Below are 21,315 nucleotides of genomic sequence, written 5' to 3' on the forward strand. Positions count from 1 at the left end.
AATTAATTCAAGTTTGTTCTTAACTATCCTGCAGAACAAAGTATCAGAACATTCACCATCAGCACTGTTAGTATTTGCTCTATGACTTCTATAGACACATTTCTGTATTAGTCAATGGAAAAGGGGCTGAAAGGCTAATGACAGATGGTGGGGGAAAGTATGCTAACTTTAGATCAAGAGGTCTATGCTTGAATCCTGGCTCTGATTTTTATGAGATAAATCATTGCCATCTTTGAGCATGATTTTTTCACTGATGCAACATGTTTTATATGCATGTTAGGATAATTTATATGCAAATATATTCTATAATGATATGAATTATGTATAATGTTATATCTAATGCAAATAATAATATTTATACTATAGACCTCACAGAATTGTGGTGTTAAAAGATTGGGAAATCTTAACATATTCTTATCAATATGAGTTATTACCCTTCCTATTCTTATTTCAGGCAGCTGGGTGGCACAGTGGGTAGAGTGCTTGGCTTGGAAGCAGGAAGACACATCTTCCTGAGTTCAAATGTGGCCTAAGATACTTACTAGATTTGGGACCCTGATTAAGTAATTTAACTGTTTTTGCTTCAGTTTCCTCATTTGTAAAATGAACTGGAGAAGGAAATACAAGCCACTCTGGTAGATCTAATCCCAAATAGGGTTTGAAGAGTTGGACACAACTAAAAAAACTCACTATTATTTCTCATTTCCTTGATGATTTTCTATTTTAAAATAAGTGTTTTGGTATTGGTAAATTTTTAACATAACAGAATAGGGGAATTAGGGTAGATTGTCTCTCCTAATACAGATGGCACACTAATCTTGATTTTTTTCTGTTGCTGTTTTTAAAAAGTTAAGATAGGCAAGATTGCAGAGAATAAGCCTAAAGAAAATGTGACTTATGAGATAAATTTTCTACTTTTCAAATTTTATTAAATTTAGAAAGATTGAAGTAGTAGTGGAAGAAATATTATCAATAGTATTCAAATTCTGCTTTTTTCATCTTTAAATGATTCCTATCAAAATGGTGCCCTGCTCTATCTAATGAAACCTGATGAGCTTACTGAAGTAGAAGGCATGACAGTGGGCTACAGAGACACCATTATTTGGGAGAGGGGTGGGTAGGAACATGGGTTAAGTGAGGGGGAGAAAGGAGAAAGGAGAAGGACAGGGAGAAGAAGAGAGGAAAGGAGGAGAAGAAGAACAAGAATGAGAACAACAAGAACAAGAAAAAAAGAGAAAAAAGAAAGAAAAAGAAAGGAAGGAAGGAAGAAGAAAAAGAAGAATGAAAAAGAAAAAGAAAGAAAGAAAGAAAAGAAAGAAAGAAGGAAAGGAAGGAAGGAAGAAAAGGAAAGGAAGGAAGGAAGAAAAGGAAAGGAAAGAAGGAGGGAGGAAGGAAAGGAAAGAGGGAGGGAGGGAGGAAAAGAAAGAGAGAAGTAAAGAAAGCAAGGAATGAGAAAGAAATGTTTTCCTTTTTGTGGTTCTTCACAAGAAAGTCTTGTCTAATAATAATAATAATAAATAGCATTTATATAGTGCTTTAAAGTTTGCAAAGCTTTTTACATATATTTTCTTCACAACAATGCTAAGAGATAGGTGCCATTATTTTCTTTATTTTTCAGATGACGAAACTGAGGTGAGTTTAAGTGGCTTGTCCATGATTACACAGCTAATAAGAGAAGCAGAATTTGAATTCATATCTTTTTGACTCTTTGTCCAAGGTTCTATTGACCATACCACCTAGTTGCCTTTGAGAACAGAATCATAGGAGGATAGGCTCATTTTAGGATTCATATTCACAATTTTATCAATATCATTAAGACTTATGAATGACTAGTGTTCCAGCCCCTGATCATGGTTCTCCTCGGATACAGATACACATATCAATAAGAAGTTTTCTTCCTTATATCTGATTTACTTATTTCCCAAGATGCTGAGCTGTCTGAACAAATATCCCTGAAACTCCCACCAAATGTTGTGGAAGGATCAGCCAGAGCCTATTTCTCAGTTCTGGGTGAGTGAGCCATTTCTCTTTCAATTATATATTTAAACTATCAGTTCATGACCATCCTCCTTCATTTTCCTCTTCCTCATATATCTTGCCCTGCCCGTGTAGCTTTTGTTGGTTGCTAACCAAAGCCTCTTTTGGCGATGGAGAGTAGGGAAGAGATTTTATTGGAAAAGTTCCAGTGAAGAGTGTGGGTGTGAAGTGGGGTTGGAGGGAAAGCACCATAACCATAAATAGAGTTCAGTAGTCAGAGGTAAAACTGAAGTTGGATTGGTAGTCAAGAAAGCTAATCACGATGCTTAGTGTGCCTGTAGGAAGAACTAAATATAAAGAGCAGTCTGGTTCAAAACTAGAAGTAAAATCAAGTCCAAAGATAACCAGTCGACAACAAAAACTGAAGTATCAGGGATTCTGTATCTGGTCAACAGAAAAGATGTTGAGCTAAACTAGGAAAATGCCAATTTATTTCTTTTTCTGTTCTCCTGGTAAGTTTTTAGAGCTGATATATCTTGTTCCCACCTCACCTCTAGTTTTTCTGAAATTCTCCATGGAGAATTACCATCAGCCTTGACAGCATCATTAATGATGGACTGATTCTGCACTATTACATCTCTCTCATTTGTCTCACTCTCTTAACTTTCCTTAAATCCATCCCCTCCCTAAATTCTCTCAACTTTTACTTCCTACTATTTGTAAGTCTTTATTTTTCATTTGTAATTTTTAAAGATAAGTTATTTGTCTTTGATACATATTCTTATTTTGAGGCTCTGATTTCTCATCTCATTTACTTACCAGGTGACATCCTTGGATCTGCCGTGAGAGACACACAAAATCTCCTCAAGATGCCCTATGGCTGTGGAGAGCAGAATATGGCCCGGTTTGCTCCCAATATTTATGTCCTGAATTATCTGAATGAAACCAACCAGCTAACCCCAGAGATCAAGTCTAAGGCAATTGGATTCCTCCAAACTGGTAAGATAAAGAAAGGAAACTGCATCTTGTGGTCTTAGCTTTTTCCTTCACAAATATATCTGAGTTAGCAACTCTCTGGAAACCTTGTTGTGGCAACCTTTCCTTGTCATGTAAGATTTTTTTGGAACTAGAATCTTTCACACTCTTCGGGGATCCTGTTTAATAGATTTAGTTATTGTTTTTATTATGTACTTTAGTGCTCTTTTTGGCGTGGCCCATACTAACAAAGAACCCAAATCACCCTAAAATATTTGTGATGATGAATATGATAAAACATTCTATTTTAGGTTACCAGAGGCAGCTAAACTTTAAGCACGCAGATGGCTCCTACAGCACCTTTCGCCGTAGTGAGGGTAATACCTGGTAAGATGTTTTGCTATCCATTATCATTCCCAGTCCCATGATAACATGATAACAAGGTTCAGTCACTAATGGATTATTAATTGAGTAATTGTGGGTTACATATTAATTAAATAATTAAATAAATGGAATTTTAAAACAATTCCTATGAAAAAAGAACCCAAGTTAGTGAACTGCAAATTCAACACAAATCACTGACGGATGTCAGCTAAAAAATCGTATGCAGTTTCAGACTACAGAAATAGAAGTATAGTGTCCAGAACAAAGCCAATATAGTCCATGGCAAATTTCCCTAACTTCTCCACATCTGAATTATTATGTTTAGTTCTGAACCCCCTGTTTTAGGAAGCACATTGACACAAGCTGGAACATGTCCAGAGGATAATGACCACTCTGATCACTAGTAAGGGGATTCAAAACCATGTCAGACAAGAATTGGGTGAAGGAAATGGGTGATGATAATCCTGGAGAAAAGGAAATTTGGGATAGATTGGTATGATAACTATCTTTAATTTTTTGAAAGTCTATACCTAAACCTGAGGGTTTAGATAAATTTTACATCATCCCAAAAGGTAGAACTAGACCAACAGATAAAAGTTGCAGTGAGATAGATTTCAAGTTGGTATCAGGAAAAAAGTTTCTTAACTACAATGGGGAATCCACAAGTGAAATAGACTGATTTGGGTAATGGGATCCCCATCAAAGGAATTCTTTAATCAAAGGCAGAATTGCCACTATTAAAGAAGATTCCTGTTCAGATATAAAGTATACTTGATGACCCAAGACTTCTTCTAACTGTGAAATTCTATTATTGCTCTAATTTGAGAAGAGGGAAATTATAGCCCCAAGCTAAATCCAAACTCAGAGTAACTTTAAGATTTTAAAACAGTTTTATTTTAAAATGTAAAAATCCTCCTTAGCTCAGGATTTAAAAAAAAACATAAAAACCATTCTTAATTCACAGTACAGAATTCTGCCTTAGGCCACAGTCTGAACCCCTACTGTAGACATTGTTGTCCATCATCTAGAAATGCTAGGAGCTTAATCTAGAAAAACATCATTTGTTACAGAGAATATCTTACCAATTTGTCTTAAGTAAAAAATTGTTCTTGACAAAAATGTTACCCATGGAGCTAGAACCAAATGGACAGAAATTAGAGAAATATTTCAATTTAATATGACATAATTTCCTAATAATTCGAGTTGTCCAGAAAAGCTGTGGACAGAAAAGCTATACCTGATAGGTAGTGAGTTCTTTGCCACTAGAGTTCTTCAAGTGAAAAATGAATAAACATTTTGTGTAGGATACTTATACACTCTAGGATTCTATGATTTTACAAAATAAGTAGAAAGATAGAAAAACAAACAGAAAATTATGGGATAAGGGGAATAACAACAGGAAGGGAGAAAGAGGTTTAAAATTTTTGAGGTTGGTAGGTATTGGAGGAGATCATACTATATGGAAATCATATCTTAATTGAAATAGTTCTTTTACCCTGAAAATATATGAAAAAAAGATAAAATTGTCAAATTAGTAATTTAGCAAAAATTTCTTTTAATAACCTGGGAAAAAAATAAAAGCTCAGGGCCTTCATATCCATAAGAAAAAGAACCTGGAAACAAAGACTGAATTCACAGAATGAAGCAGAGAGAAGATGAAACCCAATCAGAACTGGAAGATTACCTCTTGACAGGAATTTAAGTCAAATCAACATTAAATGTTTACTATGTGCTAAGCACTAAGCTAAGTACTGGGGATACAAAGAAGAAAAATACAGAAACAAACAAACAAAAAAAGAAAAACCCAATAGTCCTTGCTCTGAGCTCACACTTTTAATGGAGGAGACAATATGAGAACACTTGTGTTCAAACAAGATAATTTTCTGTATGGGATAACTCAGTTTATCCCATAAAGGTTAAAAGTCTCAGAGGGAAGGCATTAAAATGGGACTCTGAGACTCAAAGGAGGGCAGCTATGAGGAGGGAGAGAGTTCTAGACATGGAGAGCAAGTAAAAACTTCCTTCTCTTCTCTCCCTTTCAGAAACTTTATTACCCTTCAAAGCTTACATCTTTCTTACTTCTTTTGTGATCCCCACTCAATCCCTTTCCTCCCAATCCTCCAATTGTATATGCCCTTTCCATCCTCAAATTATTCTATATTTATTTCTCTGTACTTGTTGTATTCCTTCATAGAATGGAAATTCCTTTGGGGCAAAGATCATTTACAGTAGTCTTTCAACACAACATCTCCCATGTAGTATATCTTTCATAAACTGTTTTTAAAAATTCAATTATAGGGGCAGCTAACTGGTATAGTGGATGGAGCACCAGCCTTGAAGTCAGGAGGACCTGAGTTCAAATCTGGTCTCAGACACTTAACACAAAAAAAAATCAATTATGGTTAATTTTAGGCTAATGGAGGAGGAATGGAGATGGAATAGAGAAGAAATTCCAACATGAAATCCTGTTTTAAGCTCTATTAATAGCTGGTTCTTTTGAATATAATGGGGTCATTCAAAGTCTAGACCCAGAAAAAGATGATGGAATTGTTTTCTCAGAACTTCAGCCCTCTGCCCTCTGCCATTTCTTTCCCTGACCAGGCTGACTGCTTTTGTGATCAAGTCCTTTGCACAGTCTCGGCCATACATCTACATAGACGAAGCTCATATCACCCAAGCCCTCTTTTGGCTGTCGCAGAAACAGAAAGACAATGGCTGTTTCCAGAGCTCCGGTTCACTGCTGAACAATGCTCTTAAGGTGATGTGCTCCCTGGGCCCAGGAATGAATGGAGGGTTGAAGTCCCCCTGGTCTTATAACGTGGCCCCTATCAAAGGTGACTGAAGAAAGAACATGGGACCTCATGGGGTGAAATGAGAGGGAATTGACCATGGTGAGCAGGAGCAGACTCGGAGGCTGAAAGTCCTTTTCCTTGTTCTTTTTTGGGACTAGGATGCACAATAATTAGCACAGTGCTTGAAACATAAGGACTAAATGAATACTTTTTTTATTCATCACTCAGCACGAGAGACATGAATGGAGATTTGAGTCTGGTAAGGGTATATCTAGATAGTGAGACCTGCTACGGGGCAGTAGGAAACAAAGTGGCGACAATTAAGGGGAAAAAGGCATCTTCTGAGATATCTGAAAGCTATATTCTTCTCTTTTTCCTTTTTACAGGGTGGAGTAGAAAATGAACTGACACTATCTGCCTACATCACCATTGCTCTGCTGGAGATACCTCTTTCTGTCAGTGTATGTAACCTCTCGTCACCCCAAGATATTCCATTTTACTCAGTTACTTCCACAAAAATGAATGAGCAGCATTATGCTATTCCACCCCACTAAAGGCCAAAATATCAGCATTTTGGATAGAACTGTAGGATTTAAGGGGAAAGGAATGGGTTAAATTGATTACCACCCCCACCCCCCAATTACAATGTTTTCAAAGCCCCATAACCATAGTTTATTAAAAAATGAACCACTTGCTCACAGAAAATGAATAAAGAAAGTTTCTGACCTAAATGGGGAAGGGAGAGTGCTGAAAACAAGTAGTATTATATAAGGCCATTTTTAAAAAGGATATAAGATTTTCAGAAATGTATTAATTTGTAATACATATGAATGTTATGCAACAAATTTTTCTTAATTTGCTTCATTTTCAAATTAGTTTTGACACATTCATATATGAATTATTAAATAATACATTTTAAAAAGTGTTTCGTTCTTTTTTGAATCACCCCTTTTTCTCTGTGGCCCATGTCAATCTTTCGTCCTCTTTTTCCCCTGTTTTTATCCTCAGAGCTTGTATTTCTTTTATTTTTATTTTATTGAAGCAATTGGGGTTAAGTGACTTGCCCAGGGTCACACAGCTAGGAAGTGTTAAGTGTCAGACCCTGTATTTCAACACTTCTCTTCACCCTTTCTTATAGCACCTTGTTATTAAATAATACATCTTTTTAAGTGTTCAGTTCTTTTTTCAGTCACTCCCTATACTCGGTGGCCCATGTCAAGCTTTAGTCCTCTCCCTCTCTTTCTATCCTCAGGCCCTGTATTTTAAGACCTCTCTTTACTTTTTTTTTATAGCACCCAGTTGTCCGGAATGCCCTTTACTGCCTGGAATCAGCCTGGAAGGTGCAACAAAATGGAGGCCCTGGGAGCGATGTCTATACCAAAGCTTTGATGGCTTATGCCTTTGCCCTCGCAGGAAATCAAGAAAGAAGAAAAGAGGTGTTATCAGAATTGGACAAAGAAGCTGTGAAGAAAGGTGAAAGGCTCTTTGGGGGACGTTAATCATAAGTCCTACTTTTTTCCCTCCTATTAATTCCCTGTTCCTACTGGAAAGAAGAAGGAGCTTTTCAGCTATGGATTCAAACCCTCAGCCTTTCTTTAGGATCTCTCAGATAAATAGGACTACTTACTACCCAATCCACATATGTTAAAATCAAGAGTTCTAATAATAAAACTTTTCCTGACATCTCTTCTTGTACAATTGGAAGGATCAGTAGAAATCAAATCACATTATTATAATTCCACATTAGGATCATTTTACTTTATTTCAACCATAATTGCATCAGTGTAGAAGAGAACTGATAGAAAGCTTCCTCTGGCAATTCAGGTTGGTCTCTTCTTTGGAACTTATAAGCTCACAGAGTTGCCTAGCATCTACAGAAATTAAGTGATTTATCCAGGGAAACATAGCTGTCACATGTCCAAGATTAGACTTGAACCCAGGCTCTCTATCCACCATGAACTGATTCTTGGCTGTTTCTTCTACTGTGTTTTGGACACAAAACAAAGAAGTAATAGCATATAAGAGCTGATTATTATAACTGAAGCTAGAATCATGTTACAGTCTAGGTCTGCTCTAATTAATTAGCTTAATTATACAGTTGTTTCTTATTAAACACTAATAGATATCAATTCTTTCTCTATTCTTATCCAAAGACAATTCGGTTCACTGGCAGCGCCCATCAAGACCCCAGGTGCCAAAGGGACCCTACTCCTTTCACGTCCTGGCTCCTTCTGCTGAAGTGGAGATGACTTCTTACGTGCTTCTTGCATACCTCACTGCCTTTCCCACCCCATCAGCTGAAGACCTCTCTATGGCTGCTGAAATTGTGAATTGGATCTCCAAGCAGCAGAATCCTCATGGGGGATTCTCTTCTACTCAGGTGTGGGACAGCCTTAAATTCGGTTCTCAAATTAGGTAGCAAAAGGGATTAGTAATTAGAAGAAGGGAGAAGGTGGAAACAGAATGAAATGAGAAGATTATTTCTATTGACATTTTGGTGATAAAAAGGGTTTTTTTAATGGCATTTTATTTTTTCAAATACATGTGAAGATAGTTTTCAATTTGTATAACTTTGTGTTCCAAATTTTTCTCCCTTCCTTCTTTACTATTTGCCTCCCTAGGACAGCAAACAATCTGATATAGGTTAAATGTGTGCAATCCTTTTTAAACATATTTTCATAGTTATCATGTTGTGCAAAAAGAAAAAAAACACGAAAAAAGAAAAACAAACAAAAAGGTGAAAATACTATGCTTCAATCCACTTTCCATTTCCATAGTTCTTTCTCTTGATGCAATTAGCATTTTCCATCCCAAGTCTATTGGAATTGCCTTGAATCCTTGCATTGTTGAGAGAGGAGCCAAGAGTGGTGATAAAAAGTTTTGAGGGAAAAAGAGAAACTGATCAAAACCCATATGATGATCCACTCCCTGTTCCATAATGCTCCTACATAATTATTTCCTTATAACTTAATAAATGATTTCATGTCACCATGAGCCTAGGATGAATACTTTCAAGTTAAATACAATATATGTATACACAGACATATATTTTAGAAACATTACTTGGCAGCTGAAAAAAAGGTAGAGAGGAGTTGAAAGAGACTTGAGATAGGAATATTAATTGGAAGATTATTATAATAATAGTCCAGGAAAGAGATCTAGAGTGTGGTTGTATAAGTGGAGAGTAGATGCAATGCATGTGAGATGTGGAGGAAGAAATGCAATATTTTGCAACTTATTTGAATATGTGGAATGAATTTGAATGAAGAGTCAAGGTGACTCTTCAATAGTAATAGGAAAGTTGGGAAGAGGGGGAAGAGTTTTGGGGAAAAGATAATGAAATTATCTGTTGATATTGCTGAGTTTGAGATACCTATGGGACATAGAGTTTGAGATATCTAGTTAGTAAGGGGAATTATAGTTCAAGTGAGTACCTAGATTAGATATTTAGATCTGAGAATCATCAGTATAATCATTGACATTAAAAATTTTCCAAGGAGAAAGAGACAAGGCATTCAAAATTATGGAAATAATAGTGAGGGAAGTCTGCTGGAGAAGAATGGGATCAAGAAGATGGGAGAAGATAGCCTTATAATCTTCATCTGTGACAGTAAAGAAGGAGAGGGTGAATGGAGATGCCTAAGTGATATGAGATAAGGATAGAGAGAAAAGGAACAACTCAGAGTAAATGACTTCACTTTTTCCCATGAAATGTTATGATTGGATTCTCCTCTGAGAGAGTTCGGAACAGACCCTGAATCGGAAGGCTGTTAGTTAGACTGCAGCCTATAGGCTGCAAGCAAAACTCCTGAATACAGCCTGAACTAGATTAAAATATAATTTGGAAATATTTAACAAAATAAATAATATATAATACAACACAGATAATATTAATTTGTGTTTCTCTAAGCCAGTATGGGATCTATTTAAATTTGTGTTTGACATTAGTGTCATCCATCAAATTACAATCCCATGATCCCTACAGAAGCACTCACACTGTTCTTGTGATTTTTCTCTAACTACAATCATCCTTAATTAGTTTTTCAAAACCACAATTTTTGATGAAATGACTTAGAATTTGTAATTAGATCCATAGACAGAATTCCATAATTATCTTTCCTTCATAGGAGACATAGTATTTAATTTGTCTCTCACTATCTTTTAAAAAATTATTATTCTAAATTCAAAAGTCATTAATAAAAATGAACATAATTCAAAATATGTTATTTTAGATTCCAAATTATTTGCAATGTGCTTATAAAATGTACATATTAATTTTGAGTAAGCATAACAGAATGATTATTCTCAGAAGCAGATCAAGAAGTAGACCTCTGATACGCATTGGCTATGTGACTGGATAAATCATTTAACTTTTCAGTGGCCTTTATCACTATCTTAGATTATAAATTGCAGGTACTCATTGGGTATTGGAATACACGGGAGCCACCTGACAGTGGCTGCTGGAGATCCAACCCAGAATGCATCTTCTCTTGTGAGAGGATGATACAAGGAGATTGAGAGGCAGTTGCTGTTCTCTGACCTCTCTGACTGAAAGTCCATTGCGTTGTCTGACCTCTCCCCTCTTCTCTCTGCCTCCAATTTATCTCATTCCCAGTCCACAAAACCTGTATCAGCAAAGGCTGCCTTGCAACTCCATCAGATGCTGTGTTTCAAAGCTGTGGAGGCTTTCAGAGAATTGACCTGTCCTTTAACAATTGGGAGTGAAAATTTCCCCACAAATAGTTCCCAATGACAGTGCACTCACAGGTCCAGGCTCCAAACAAATTTGCTTTATGACAACAAATTCCAAAAACATTCTGTTTACTTCTATGTCTCCTTTTGGTCGTTTTTTTTTTTCTTTTATGGATTTTTTTTTTTAACATTAGCTATAGGATAAAAAGACAGTGCACCTATGGGGACTTATGGAAGGATGAGAAAAGAGTATCATACTACATATGGGATGGGAGTTAGATAAAAAATGGCAGAAATAGGAAAATAAAAATATCACATTTTTGATGCATAAGATAAGTGAACAAATAAATAAAATTAAAACAAATAAAAAAAATTCTTCCAAGGAAATTCAATCTTGAGATAAGTATGTGAACTACAAATCTGGCTATATTTTATAAGATATTCAAGAATCAATGTTCAGCAGTGCAAATAACCTAAAGTTATCCTGGGGACTCTGGCATCCATTCCTCCAAATGTTTACCCCACTAAGGACTCCCACATTTCTCTCTTCTAGGACACAGTGATTGCACTCCAAGCCCTGTCCCGATATGGAACGGTCACTTACAGTAAACTTGGGACACCTGCTGTGGTGACTATCAAATCTTCTGAAGACTTTTCTAAAAACTTTCAAGTAGACTCTGCCAACCGCTTACTGCTACAGCAAGTCTCATTACCAGCGGTCCCTGGAGTGTACAATGCAGGAGTGAAAGGGGAAGGATGTGTGTACCTTAAGGTGAGATTCCTAGGAGTAGGGTAGAGAGAATCAATCTTACCTGTAAGATCTGCTCAATACCCTTATGGGAAGTCATGAAAAGAGCTGATGGAAGATGATACTGAAATAAATATTTATTTTATTTTTAATAATTTATAGAAATTTTTGCTAATTTTATTTGTTACATAAAATATAGTTTTATTATTATATTTATTTATTAAATACAGAAAAACTAACCCTGTTCTTAATGTTCTACAGACATCTCTGAAATACAATGTCCAGATACAGAAAATGGAATCTCCATTTCACCTATTAGTGCAGACCATTCCTTCAACCTGTGATTCTGCAAAAGCCCATAAAACCTTCCAGATCTCATTTAATGCCAGGTAAAACCTTCTGAATTTACCTTTTTAGTCTTAGAGCTGTCCACTACTTCATTAAATCAAAAATATCATATGCCATTAACCTAGAAAGGAAGCTCTTGAATTAAACTTATTGGAAAAAACAGTGTATTTTCAATATGAACAGTACTGATTGTGTAGAACGAGACAATATTGAATCTACCTTTGCCCCTACTCTGTACTATGATAACTTATAGTCTTCAGCTTAAATTTTCTGAGAGGGAAAGGAATCTGTTTCTTTTTATAAGCTTTTAATGATGCAGAAAAAGAAAAGCCTGTTGTGTGAGGGTAATTTGGTAAACACTTCAGAAGGAAGCAGAATTTGAATTAGGCCCCAAAGAATTGGGAGCTAATTATAGATCCTAATTCCTTTCTTCGATGCATCTATAGTTACGAAGGAAGTCGTCCTGCCTCCAATATGGTGATTATTGATGTGAAGATGGTATCAGGTTTCATCCCTTCAAAACCAACCGTGAGGGCGGTATGTACATTTTAAACACAATAAACTGTATCTGGGGACTCATCCTAAAACTATATTCTTGTCCAAACCCAGTGAAAATCACTATGAATCTAAGTCCTACAATGATTCTAAAAAACCAGAAGGATTATTTGTATTCAGCACTGTGCTTATTACAGTGAGGGTTACAAGAAAAAAAGAGCACATTTTATCTTTTCTTCTTTTTATTCTTTTTGTAGCATAGTCCTAATCTATAAAAGCCATTGTATTTTATTTATTTTTGGGGTTTTTTAAGCTTTTTATTTTCAAAACATATGCATAGATAATTTTTCAATACTGACCCTTGCATAGCCTTGTGTTTCAGATTTTTCTCCTCCTTCCCCTCATCCCCTTCCCTAGCAATCCAATATATGTTATACATATAAAACTCATTTTAGATCCCATCACTAGCTTCTTTTAGGAATCCAACTCTTACTCTTTGCTTAATTTTCCTAGTGGTCTCCAGGAATTTCATCTACTTAATAACATTTGTGATGTCTCCCATTTTTCTCAGCTTGTAAAATCTGGTATCCTGAGTAAAACCGAAGTGAGCAGCAACCATGTCTTGCTTTATGTGGAAAAGGTGAGAATCCTTCACCCTTACTTTAAGGATGGACAGTCTCTTTAAATAAGAAAAATCAAATCTGTTCTGGTTTAATTTGAGAATGTTCTGCTATAACCCATGTTAAAACAGGATATTTTCTCCTCTCTTTAATAACATTTCAGATTTTTCTCAGGTCTACAGAAAAATAATTTATATTGAAATTAGGATATTTGATTTTCTTGGGCCAGTTTTTATTAGAGATCTAGGTCTTCCTAGAATGACCAATGGCTTCTTAATTATATGAATCATTTTAAGAATACCAAGGAAAAAGGGAAGTCAAGAGAGGGGTTAGTCAATATGACTTTGTTCCCCATTCTGAAATAACTATATGAGAAAAAAACAAACCACATTTTATATGTCTAGATGTTTTTTGGTGACTTTAAAGCAAACAAGACAGATTATACAAGCTAAACAAAAATCAGTCTCGTCACATTATTGTCTTTTTTCATACAATTCCAAATATTATAACATTTGGAAATGTTTAGGTGATTGACCCTTTTCACATTTTTAGCTCAAGGTTTGCTGTCACGTGAACACAGTAAAGTTAATAAGTCAACAGAGATTATTGATCATCCCTATTCTCGATACTCTGGGAGAATAAGAAAGTAATTGAAGGCAATACCTGCAATATCTATTACTTTAACTGTGTAATCTGAAATAAATCTCTTAACCTGTCAGGATTTTACTTTCTTGATCTGTAGACTTGAGTGTGTGTGTGTGTGTGTGTGTGTGTGTGTGTGTGTGTATAAATGTCAGCTATTATCATCATTATTGAATCAATAGAAGATGGCTTAGGAATTTCTCATTTATTGAAAAGAACATACCTTGTAGTATTATGTAGAGTATAATGGTTTGAAATTCTATTCTATTACCCATTTTATCTTGTACATATATAGGGCCACATAACCAGTCAACTAGTTTGAAGTTGAACTCTCAAATTAACAAAGATCCCATATCAGTATCTCTTTACTCTCTTTACCTCTTCTCTTTTCTATTTCTTCATTCTCACTTTTGTCTGTACAGCAAAATAAGGTAACCAAAAAAAATGAAGAGTGAGGAAGGATAATCTTGCTTAAAACAGGGGAAAAGAAGGTTTCATTGCTTGTTGTTACTTAATGCCTGTTTTCCCTTCTAGATGACCAATCAGACATTGTCCTTTTCCTTCACTGTGACCCAAGATATTCCAGTAAAAGACCTAAAGCCAGCTGTGGTGAAAATCTATGATTACTATGAAACAGGTAAATGAATGTGATCTAAAACACTAAAGAAACTAAACTTTCTACCTCTGTGATCCTCTATAATCATTCTTTTTCTTTATGCTCTTTTTTGTCTATCAAATTATATTTTTTTATCATTTAAAAATTTTTTTTTTCAAAACACATGCAAAGATAATTTTTAACATTGACTATTATAAAACCTTGTGTTCCAAGTTTTTCTTCCTCCTTCCCTTCCTCCTCTTTTCCTTAGAGAGCAAGTAATTTGAGATAGGTTAAACATATGGAATTCTTGTAAACAGATTTCCACATTTATCATGATACACAAGAAAAATCAGATCAAAAAGGAAAAAAATGGCAATTAAAAAACATGTTATTTTTTCAAACAAAAATATGCCTTATCTCTTCTTCTCCTCTCTCTATCCTTCCCCCTGAATTAAGAAAGCAAGAAAAACAAATTCCTTTTACAAACATGACAAGCCAAACAAAACAAATTTACACGTGGTCCATGTCTCAAAAAATGTCTTAGTCTGTACTCTGAGTCCATCAGGAGGATGATATCCAGATATTCTCTGTATCTGTTTCTATTTTCTATCAGGAGTTGGGTAGAGTGCTTTATAGTCATGATATTGATCAAATTTCTCAAGTCTTTCAAAATTGTTCACCCGGGGACAGCTAGTTGGTGCAGTGGATAGAGCACCCACCCTGTTCAAATCCAGCTTCAGACACTGACTACTTACTAGCTGTGTGACCCTGAACAGGTCACTTAACCCCAATTGTCTCAAAAACCAAAACCAAAACCCAAAGTTGTTCATCCTTAAATCATTGCTTTCAGTTTGTAAATTATTCTCCTGATTCCCCTCACCACTTCCTGATTTCTTCTTGGTTCATCCTTATTTCCAACCCTTTGGACCCCAATTTCCTCAGGAATTGGACTTGAGACCTCTGAGATTCCTTCCTGCTCTAAGTTCTGGAACCCTATGATTTTACAAGAAATTCCAAAGGCAGCATTCTCATGCAGAGAACACTGGACTTGGAGTAGGGACACATGACTTTGGAGGCAGGCTTGGGCATTTCCTAGCCATTCGATTTTTCTGATATAGTTTTCTCTGCTGTAAAATGATAATGATACGTGCCCTCCCAACTTCATAGAGATATTCTATAGGATTATTTGAAAGCAAAGAACTTTGTACATCTTAAAACAAATGTTAACCACAGGCCATAAATTCAACATATGCTTGGTGCTTGTTATATGCCATGCCCTTAGGTCCTAGAGGGTACTGGGCATCCCAAATCCCAAAAATTAGATCAACTAATTAAAATGCATAATGGTTAAGTGCAAAGAAAAGGTACTGGCTGCAATGATGGGGTTGCTTTCTTTCCACAAGGCACAAAAAAGGCCACAGGGAAAATTCTAAACTACTTAGGCACCCTGCCTGCCTTATAGCTAGCGCTTAACAAATGTGTATTAAATTTTTTAAAATAACTTTTTATTGACAGAACCCATGCCAGGGTAATTTTTTACAACATTATCCCTTGCATTCACTGCTATTCCTATTTTTCCCCTCCCTCCCTCCACCCCCTCCCCCAGATGACAAGCAGTCCTTTACATGTTAAATAGGTTACAGTATATCCTATATACAATATATGTGTACAGAACCGAACAGTTCTCTTGTTGCACAGGAAGAATTAGATTCAGAAGGTATAAGTAACCCGGGAAGAAAAATCAAAATGCAAGCAGTTAATATTCCAAATGTGTATTAAATTAAAATAAAACTGTAATCTTTCTAGTCACCCAGGCTGGCTCTTAAGCATCATCCAAGACCCTTCTATGTTTCCATGCCTTCATATCTATGAAGTGGCCAAGTCTTATTGATTTCTCCTCCTTCATTGGTTGCTTTTTCTCTATTGACATAGCAGTTACCTCAGTTAAAAACTTTTTCTCACCTGGACTATTTCAATAGTCTCATAATTAATCTCCCCACTCCTGGTCAGAATTCTAGATGGCACAGTGATTACATGCTGGGCCTGGGGTCAAGAAAACCTGATTTCAAATATGACTTCAGACATTTACTAACTGTGGGATACTTGGCAAGCCACTTTTATTTTTTTTATCTCAGTTTCCTCATCTGTAAAATGGGGATAATAAAAATACCTCCCTTCCATGGTGGTTGTGAGGATCAGATGAGATAAATATTTGTTAAGTCCCTGGTACCTAGTTAGTAAATACATAAAATAATATAATATTATAAATTTTAATAATTAATAAAATATAAAATAATTTAATAATTTTAATAAATAAGTGCATTTCCTTTCTTTCAGTCTCACTTCCTTTGTAATCCATCCTTCATATAAAAGCCAGATTGATATATCTAAAGCATAGTTCTACTTTCAGTTCTAAAAGGTCTTCCTGACTCCAGATCATCCAGTGCTCTTATCTATTGCACTACTTAACTGCCTTTTATAATAAAACAAAGTCCCATTGTTGCAAGGCAAGTCTAAGAGGATGAAGACTTCCACACTGAAAAAGAGGAAGACAATTTATATTTTTAGAGCATGATTCAAGGGCTCCAAACCTACAGAAATACTTTTGGAAGTCAGCCAGCAATATGTTGAAATAGAACAAATGGCTGTCATGTGCACTTGTTTAGAGAAATAGGGGGATTAGTATAACGATCCAAAACCAAGTGATTGCTACCAGCAACTCCTGAAGGGCTATGTTGAAGGAACCCAGACTGGATGAGTAAAGTAGAGTAAAATAGGAAAGCTATGTGACACCCCAGGATGGCACCTCAGTGAAGGAGTGCCAGGAAGATTCGCCTTCCTGAGTTCAAAGCCAACCTTAGACACTCACTGGCTGTATGACCCCTGGGCAAGTCACTTAATCCTATTGCCTCAGTTAGTTCATCTGTAAAATGAGCTGGAGAAGGAAATGGCAAATCATTTCAGTATTTTTCCCAAGAAAATCTCAAATCACAGAGTCAGATGTTATTGGAAAATGAATGAACAACAAAAACATGCAACATCACTGCAGGTGATAAAAGTTTCACAAGTGCCAAATTACTAGCAAGGTTTGATCTAGTGGCTAAAATAATCCATCAGAAGCCTTTAGTCTTTCATGGATTGGCAGATGGAAAATCTTCACAATAAAAATACAAACTGACCTCTTGGGAATTCAACCTATAAACAGCCCAAGAACCAGACCATTGTGAGAACAAACAGTTGTCAGGTTTGCTTTGCCAGACTTAACGCTGACCCATTAAAAAATTTAAGAGGAATATTTTGAATAGATGCCACCAATCCAAATAATTCATAATCTCTACTACGTGGTACAAAAAAGATAAATTCTTTGGATTCATATATTCCATGGATTCAAAGGAGATGTAGATATAGATCTGTCTGGGGAAGTCATAAGACGTGTTTGAGGAAAATTGCATTTTTTAAAAATCTGGCATCAAAATCACATGGAACAGGGTGAGGGTGACATCTTCCCTATTTTTTTGTCAGTTGATGTTATACCAGTATCACCAGATATTATACCAGAGATGCTTTCCATCAGCCTATGGGGAAAGCTTACATCTTAATATTTGTATTTAATTACAAAAAGTAATTATGTTAGCCACCTGTGTAAAAAACAGTTCATGAAACATTGAATATGAAGGAGTTATAGTAATATAGCAACTTGTTCCAAGACTTTTTCTAGTTGGAAAGATGAAAATGAGATTATGATGATGAAAATGATGATAATAGTGGTAATGATGATAATGATGATACAAATTTTTATGGAATTGAAATGTAAAGCTGACACTCCAAGAAATTTACAGTGTAGACTTGAAAATAAGTCTGGGCACAGTGAATAGAGGACTGGCCCTGAAGTCAGGAGTATCTGAGTTCAAATCCAGCCACAGACACTTAATACTTATTAGCTATGTGAACCTGGGCAAGTCACTTAATCCCAATTGCCTCACCAAAAAAAAAAAGAAGTCCTAGAGATATGGTGACTAACAAATTAAGACAGTAATTGAAACACAAAATAAGATAGCTTTATTTATAGAACAAAAGTTCATCTAGCTTCTGCACAGTGACAAAGGAGTCATTACTTACTGAAACAGCTTGTTCCCTTTTTTTGTACAAAATTAATAGTTTAAAATTTTTTTCTATTCAAGCCAAAATCTGTCCACTTATTATTTCTATGCATTGTTATTATTTCTGCCCTCTGGGGCTATGCAGAACATAATGACTGTGTCCTGACTCAACCCTAAGACCCTACCTTTCTCTCTCCCTGCGTTTCCCATTATCTTTGCACTGAAGGATGCCAAATTTGTTGGATTATGGACTTGAATTGGCTTGAACAACCTTATTCTGCTACCACTTTGTTGTCACATGTATACTTGATCTGAGTATTTACTCTAAGTGCCAGCCTAATGCTGCCTATGATTACTATCATGGTGATAATTACTATTCTAATTATATATATAATATTAACATTATTTATAGTTACATAATAATATCATGCATATTGTATTATATATGATATAATATGTATTATATATATTATATATTATATGTTCTAATTAATTTTAGCTGAATATAGTTCAACCTAGAGATAAATATTATCTCATTTGATCCTTACAACAATCCTGGCAGATTGGTACTATTATTATTGATATTTTACATTTGAGGAAACTGAGGTAACAGTGTGCTAAAAGTCACACAGCCAGTAAGTATCTGAAGTGGAATTTGAACTCAGGCCTTCCTGACTCCAAGCCCAGTGCTCTCTCCACAGATCAGCCAACTGCTTCATTAAGAAAATTAAATCCTTCCTAAGTAGCTTAAATTTGAATAGCCACATTTAGAGGAAAGTTTCGTGGTGCTTCCAAGGAGAGGAAGGTATTGTTAATTTTTTCTGTTACTTAATGGCTTAATGAACATTATTTCCTCTCTAATATAGTGAGGTCACTTTACATTTTTTCCATCACAAAGCAAATTAAATATTTAAAATATATGGTCTCCACTTCCCCATCCTCTTCTCTCTTAACCTCACCATTTTTGTTTCTTTCAGATGAATATGGTGTTGCTGAGTACCGTGCTCCCTGCAGCACAGGTGAGAAACTAAAGGTGTATCCAGATGTTTGTTTATCCTCTTGTTCTTTTTAATTCTGTTATCTACTATCTCCGTTAGCATTTAAGTCTCATAAGTAGCAGCCCACTCCTTCCATACGCACAGGTGGAGCTGGTTGGAGAGAGGGCTTCTAAGTCTGACCAGGTGTCTCTGATTATAGTGATTTATCTCCCTTTCCCCAGCCCCTCCACTAAGCTGCATGCTTTTTTTGTGGCAAATATCTCTGAGTCACACTTTTCTCTACAGCATGCTAAAAGCTTTCTTCTAAGGCAAGCAGATCTAACTGGGGATGTTACTTGATTTTTTGGAAACTTTAGGGAAGGCTTTTTTATTTCTCTCTTCTCTTCACAGATGAAAATGAAGAAAATGCTTAAGATCCACATCCAAGCACAAGACTTAGAAGTTTGGTTTCCAGCCTCTCCTAACCCAGATAATATTGTTTTTTTCAGCAAAGACAAAACCAAAAAAAAACCAAAATCTTGTTGAATAAATGTGTGTATAGAGTCAGTAGCTATGCTTGGTCTTATTTTTTTTTAATTCTTGCACCAACACTATATTAAGGACCAAATGTGTATTCAGAATTGTACACTAGGAGAGGGTGAGGAGAAAGACAAGAATAATGTAAGAATACTCTTTGCCCTTGGAGAATAATGAAAATAGTTAGGCAACTAGGTGAAAGTTAGTTAAGACCTGAGTTCAAATTCTACCTCTCTCAAATATTTACTGTTATCCCTTCCATATCAAGGGGATTGGGGGCTTGATGATGATAATAATAACTTGGGAACTTCATACTCTGCTAGAACATTGAGTCAAAGAAAATAATATAAAACTTTAATAGAGTCAAATGTAAATTTCTCCAATGGCTCAAAAAAAATTTAACTAGGTAGGCATAAGACTGGGAAGGCTAAATAGCAACATGTTTGAAAAAAAGATTTAAGATCTTTAGTGCTGCAAGATCAGTTCTGAACATCACCATTCCTTTTGATAAGGAAATCAAAAGATGCTGATTATGGTGAATACTTAGGAATATCTCTTCACCCTACCCCCCCAAAAAAAAGTTATGTTTGAACAGACACAAAACAATTGATAGTCTTCCAAAAAGGGGAAGGAAACTAGAAAAGTGAAGGAATTTCAAGATCATATCTTCTTGGGATAAGGAAGGAAATAGGAATTTTTAGCATGTTGAAGAAAGACAGGAAAAAAATGGAAACTCAAATTTTTGAAAGGGTAGATCTTGGAATAGGGGGTGGATTAATCTTATGGGAGCAGAATGAGGATCAATGGTTTGAAGTTTTAAAAAGGAAAATTTAGGCTTGATATAAATAAATTTTTTTTAACAATTTCAACTATTCCAAAGCAGAATGGGCCAAAGGGCTACCAAACTATGCATGTGCTTTGATCCAGCAGTGTCTCTACTGGGTCTGTATTCCAAAGAGATCATAAAAGAGGGAAAAAATTCACATGTGCAAAAACGTTTGTGGCAGCCCTTTTTGTAGTGGCAAAGAACTGAAAATCGAGTGACTGCCCATCAGTTAGGGAATGACTGAACAAGTTATGGTTGTTATGGAATGTTATGGAATATTATTGTTCTGTAAGAAAAGATGGGATGGGGGGGAATGGATAGAGCACTAGCCCTGAAGTCAGGAAAACCTGAGTTCAAACCTGGCCTCAGACACTTCCTAGCTATATGCCCTGGGCAAGTCTCTTAACTCCAGTTGCCTCAAGGGGAAAAAAAAGATTATACAATGATCAATTTTGATTGATGTGGTTCTTTTCAACAATGAGGTGATTCAGGCCAGTTCCAATGGAGGCGTGATGGAGAGAACCATCTGCACCTAGAGAGCGGACTGTGGGAACTGAATGTGGATCACAATATAGTATTTTCACCTTTTTTTGTTATTTGCTTG

General features: G+C 35.7%; 1 protein-coding gene across 2 annotated transcripts in view; it reads left to right on the forward strand.

Moving 5' to 3' along the window:
• The window catches only part of LOC127539205 (alpha-2-macroglobulin-like), a 69,536-nt gene extending 49,618 nt beyond the window's left edge, over positions 1–19,918 (forward strand). For both annotated transcript variants that reach the window (XM_051963257.1, XM_051963258.1), the window contains exons 23-36: positions 1,927–2,010; positions 2,800–2,976; positions 3,264–3,339; positions 5,938–6,094; positions 6,515–6,589; positions 7,421–7,601; positions 8,282–8,508; positions 11,374–11,592; positions 11,830–11,957; positions 12,363–12,453; positions 12,983–13,051; positions 14,208–14,310; positions 19,349–19,390; positions 19,760–19,918. In XM_051963257.1, coding sequence (XP_051819217.1) covers positions 1,927–2,010; positions 2,800–2,976; positions 3,264–3,339; positions 5,938–6,094; positions 6,515–6,589; positions 7,421–7,601; positions 8,282–8,508; positions 11,374–11,592; positions 11,830–11,957; positions 12,363–12,453; positions 12,983–13,051; positions 14,208–14,310; positions 19,349–19,390; positions 19,760–19,782 — 1,652 coding nt within the window. In that variant the 3' untranslated portion in view covers positions 19,783–19,918. The remainder of the gene's footprint in view (positions 1–1,926; positions 2,011–2,799; positions 2,977–3,263; positions 3,340–5,937; positions 6,095–6,514; positions 6,590–7,420; positions 7,602–8,281; positions 8,509–11,373; positions 11,593–11,829; positions 11,958–12,362; positions 12,454–12,982; positions 13,052–14,207; positions 14,311–19,348; positions 19,391–19,759) is intronic.
• Positions 19,919–21,315: the final 1,397 nt, after the last annotated feature.

Source organism: Antechinus flavipes, chromosome 5 (genome assembly GCF_016432865.1).
Source record: "Antechinus flavipes isolate AdamAnt ecotype Samford, QLD, Australia chromosome 5, AdamAnt_v2, whole genome shotgun sequence".
NCBI lineage: Eukaryota > Metazoa > Chordata > Mammalia > Dasyuromorphia > Dasyuridae > Antechinus > Antechinus flavipes.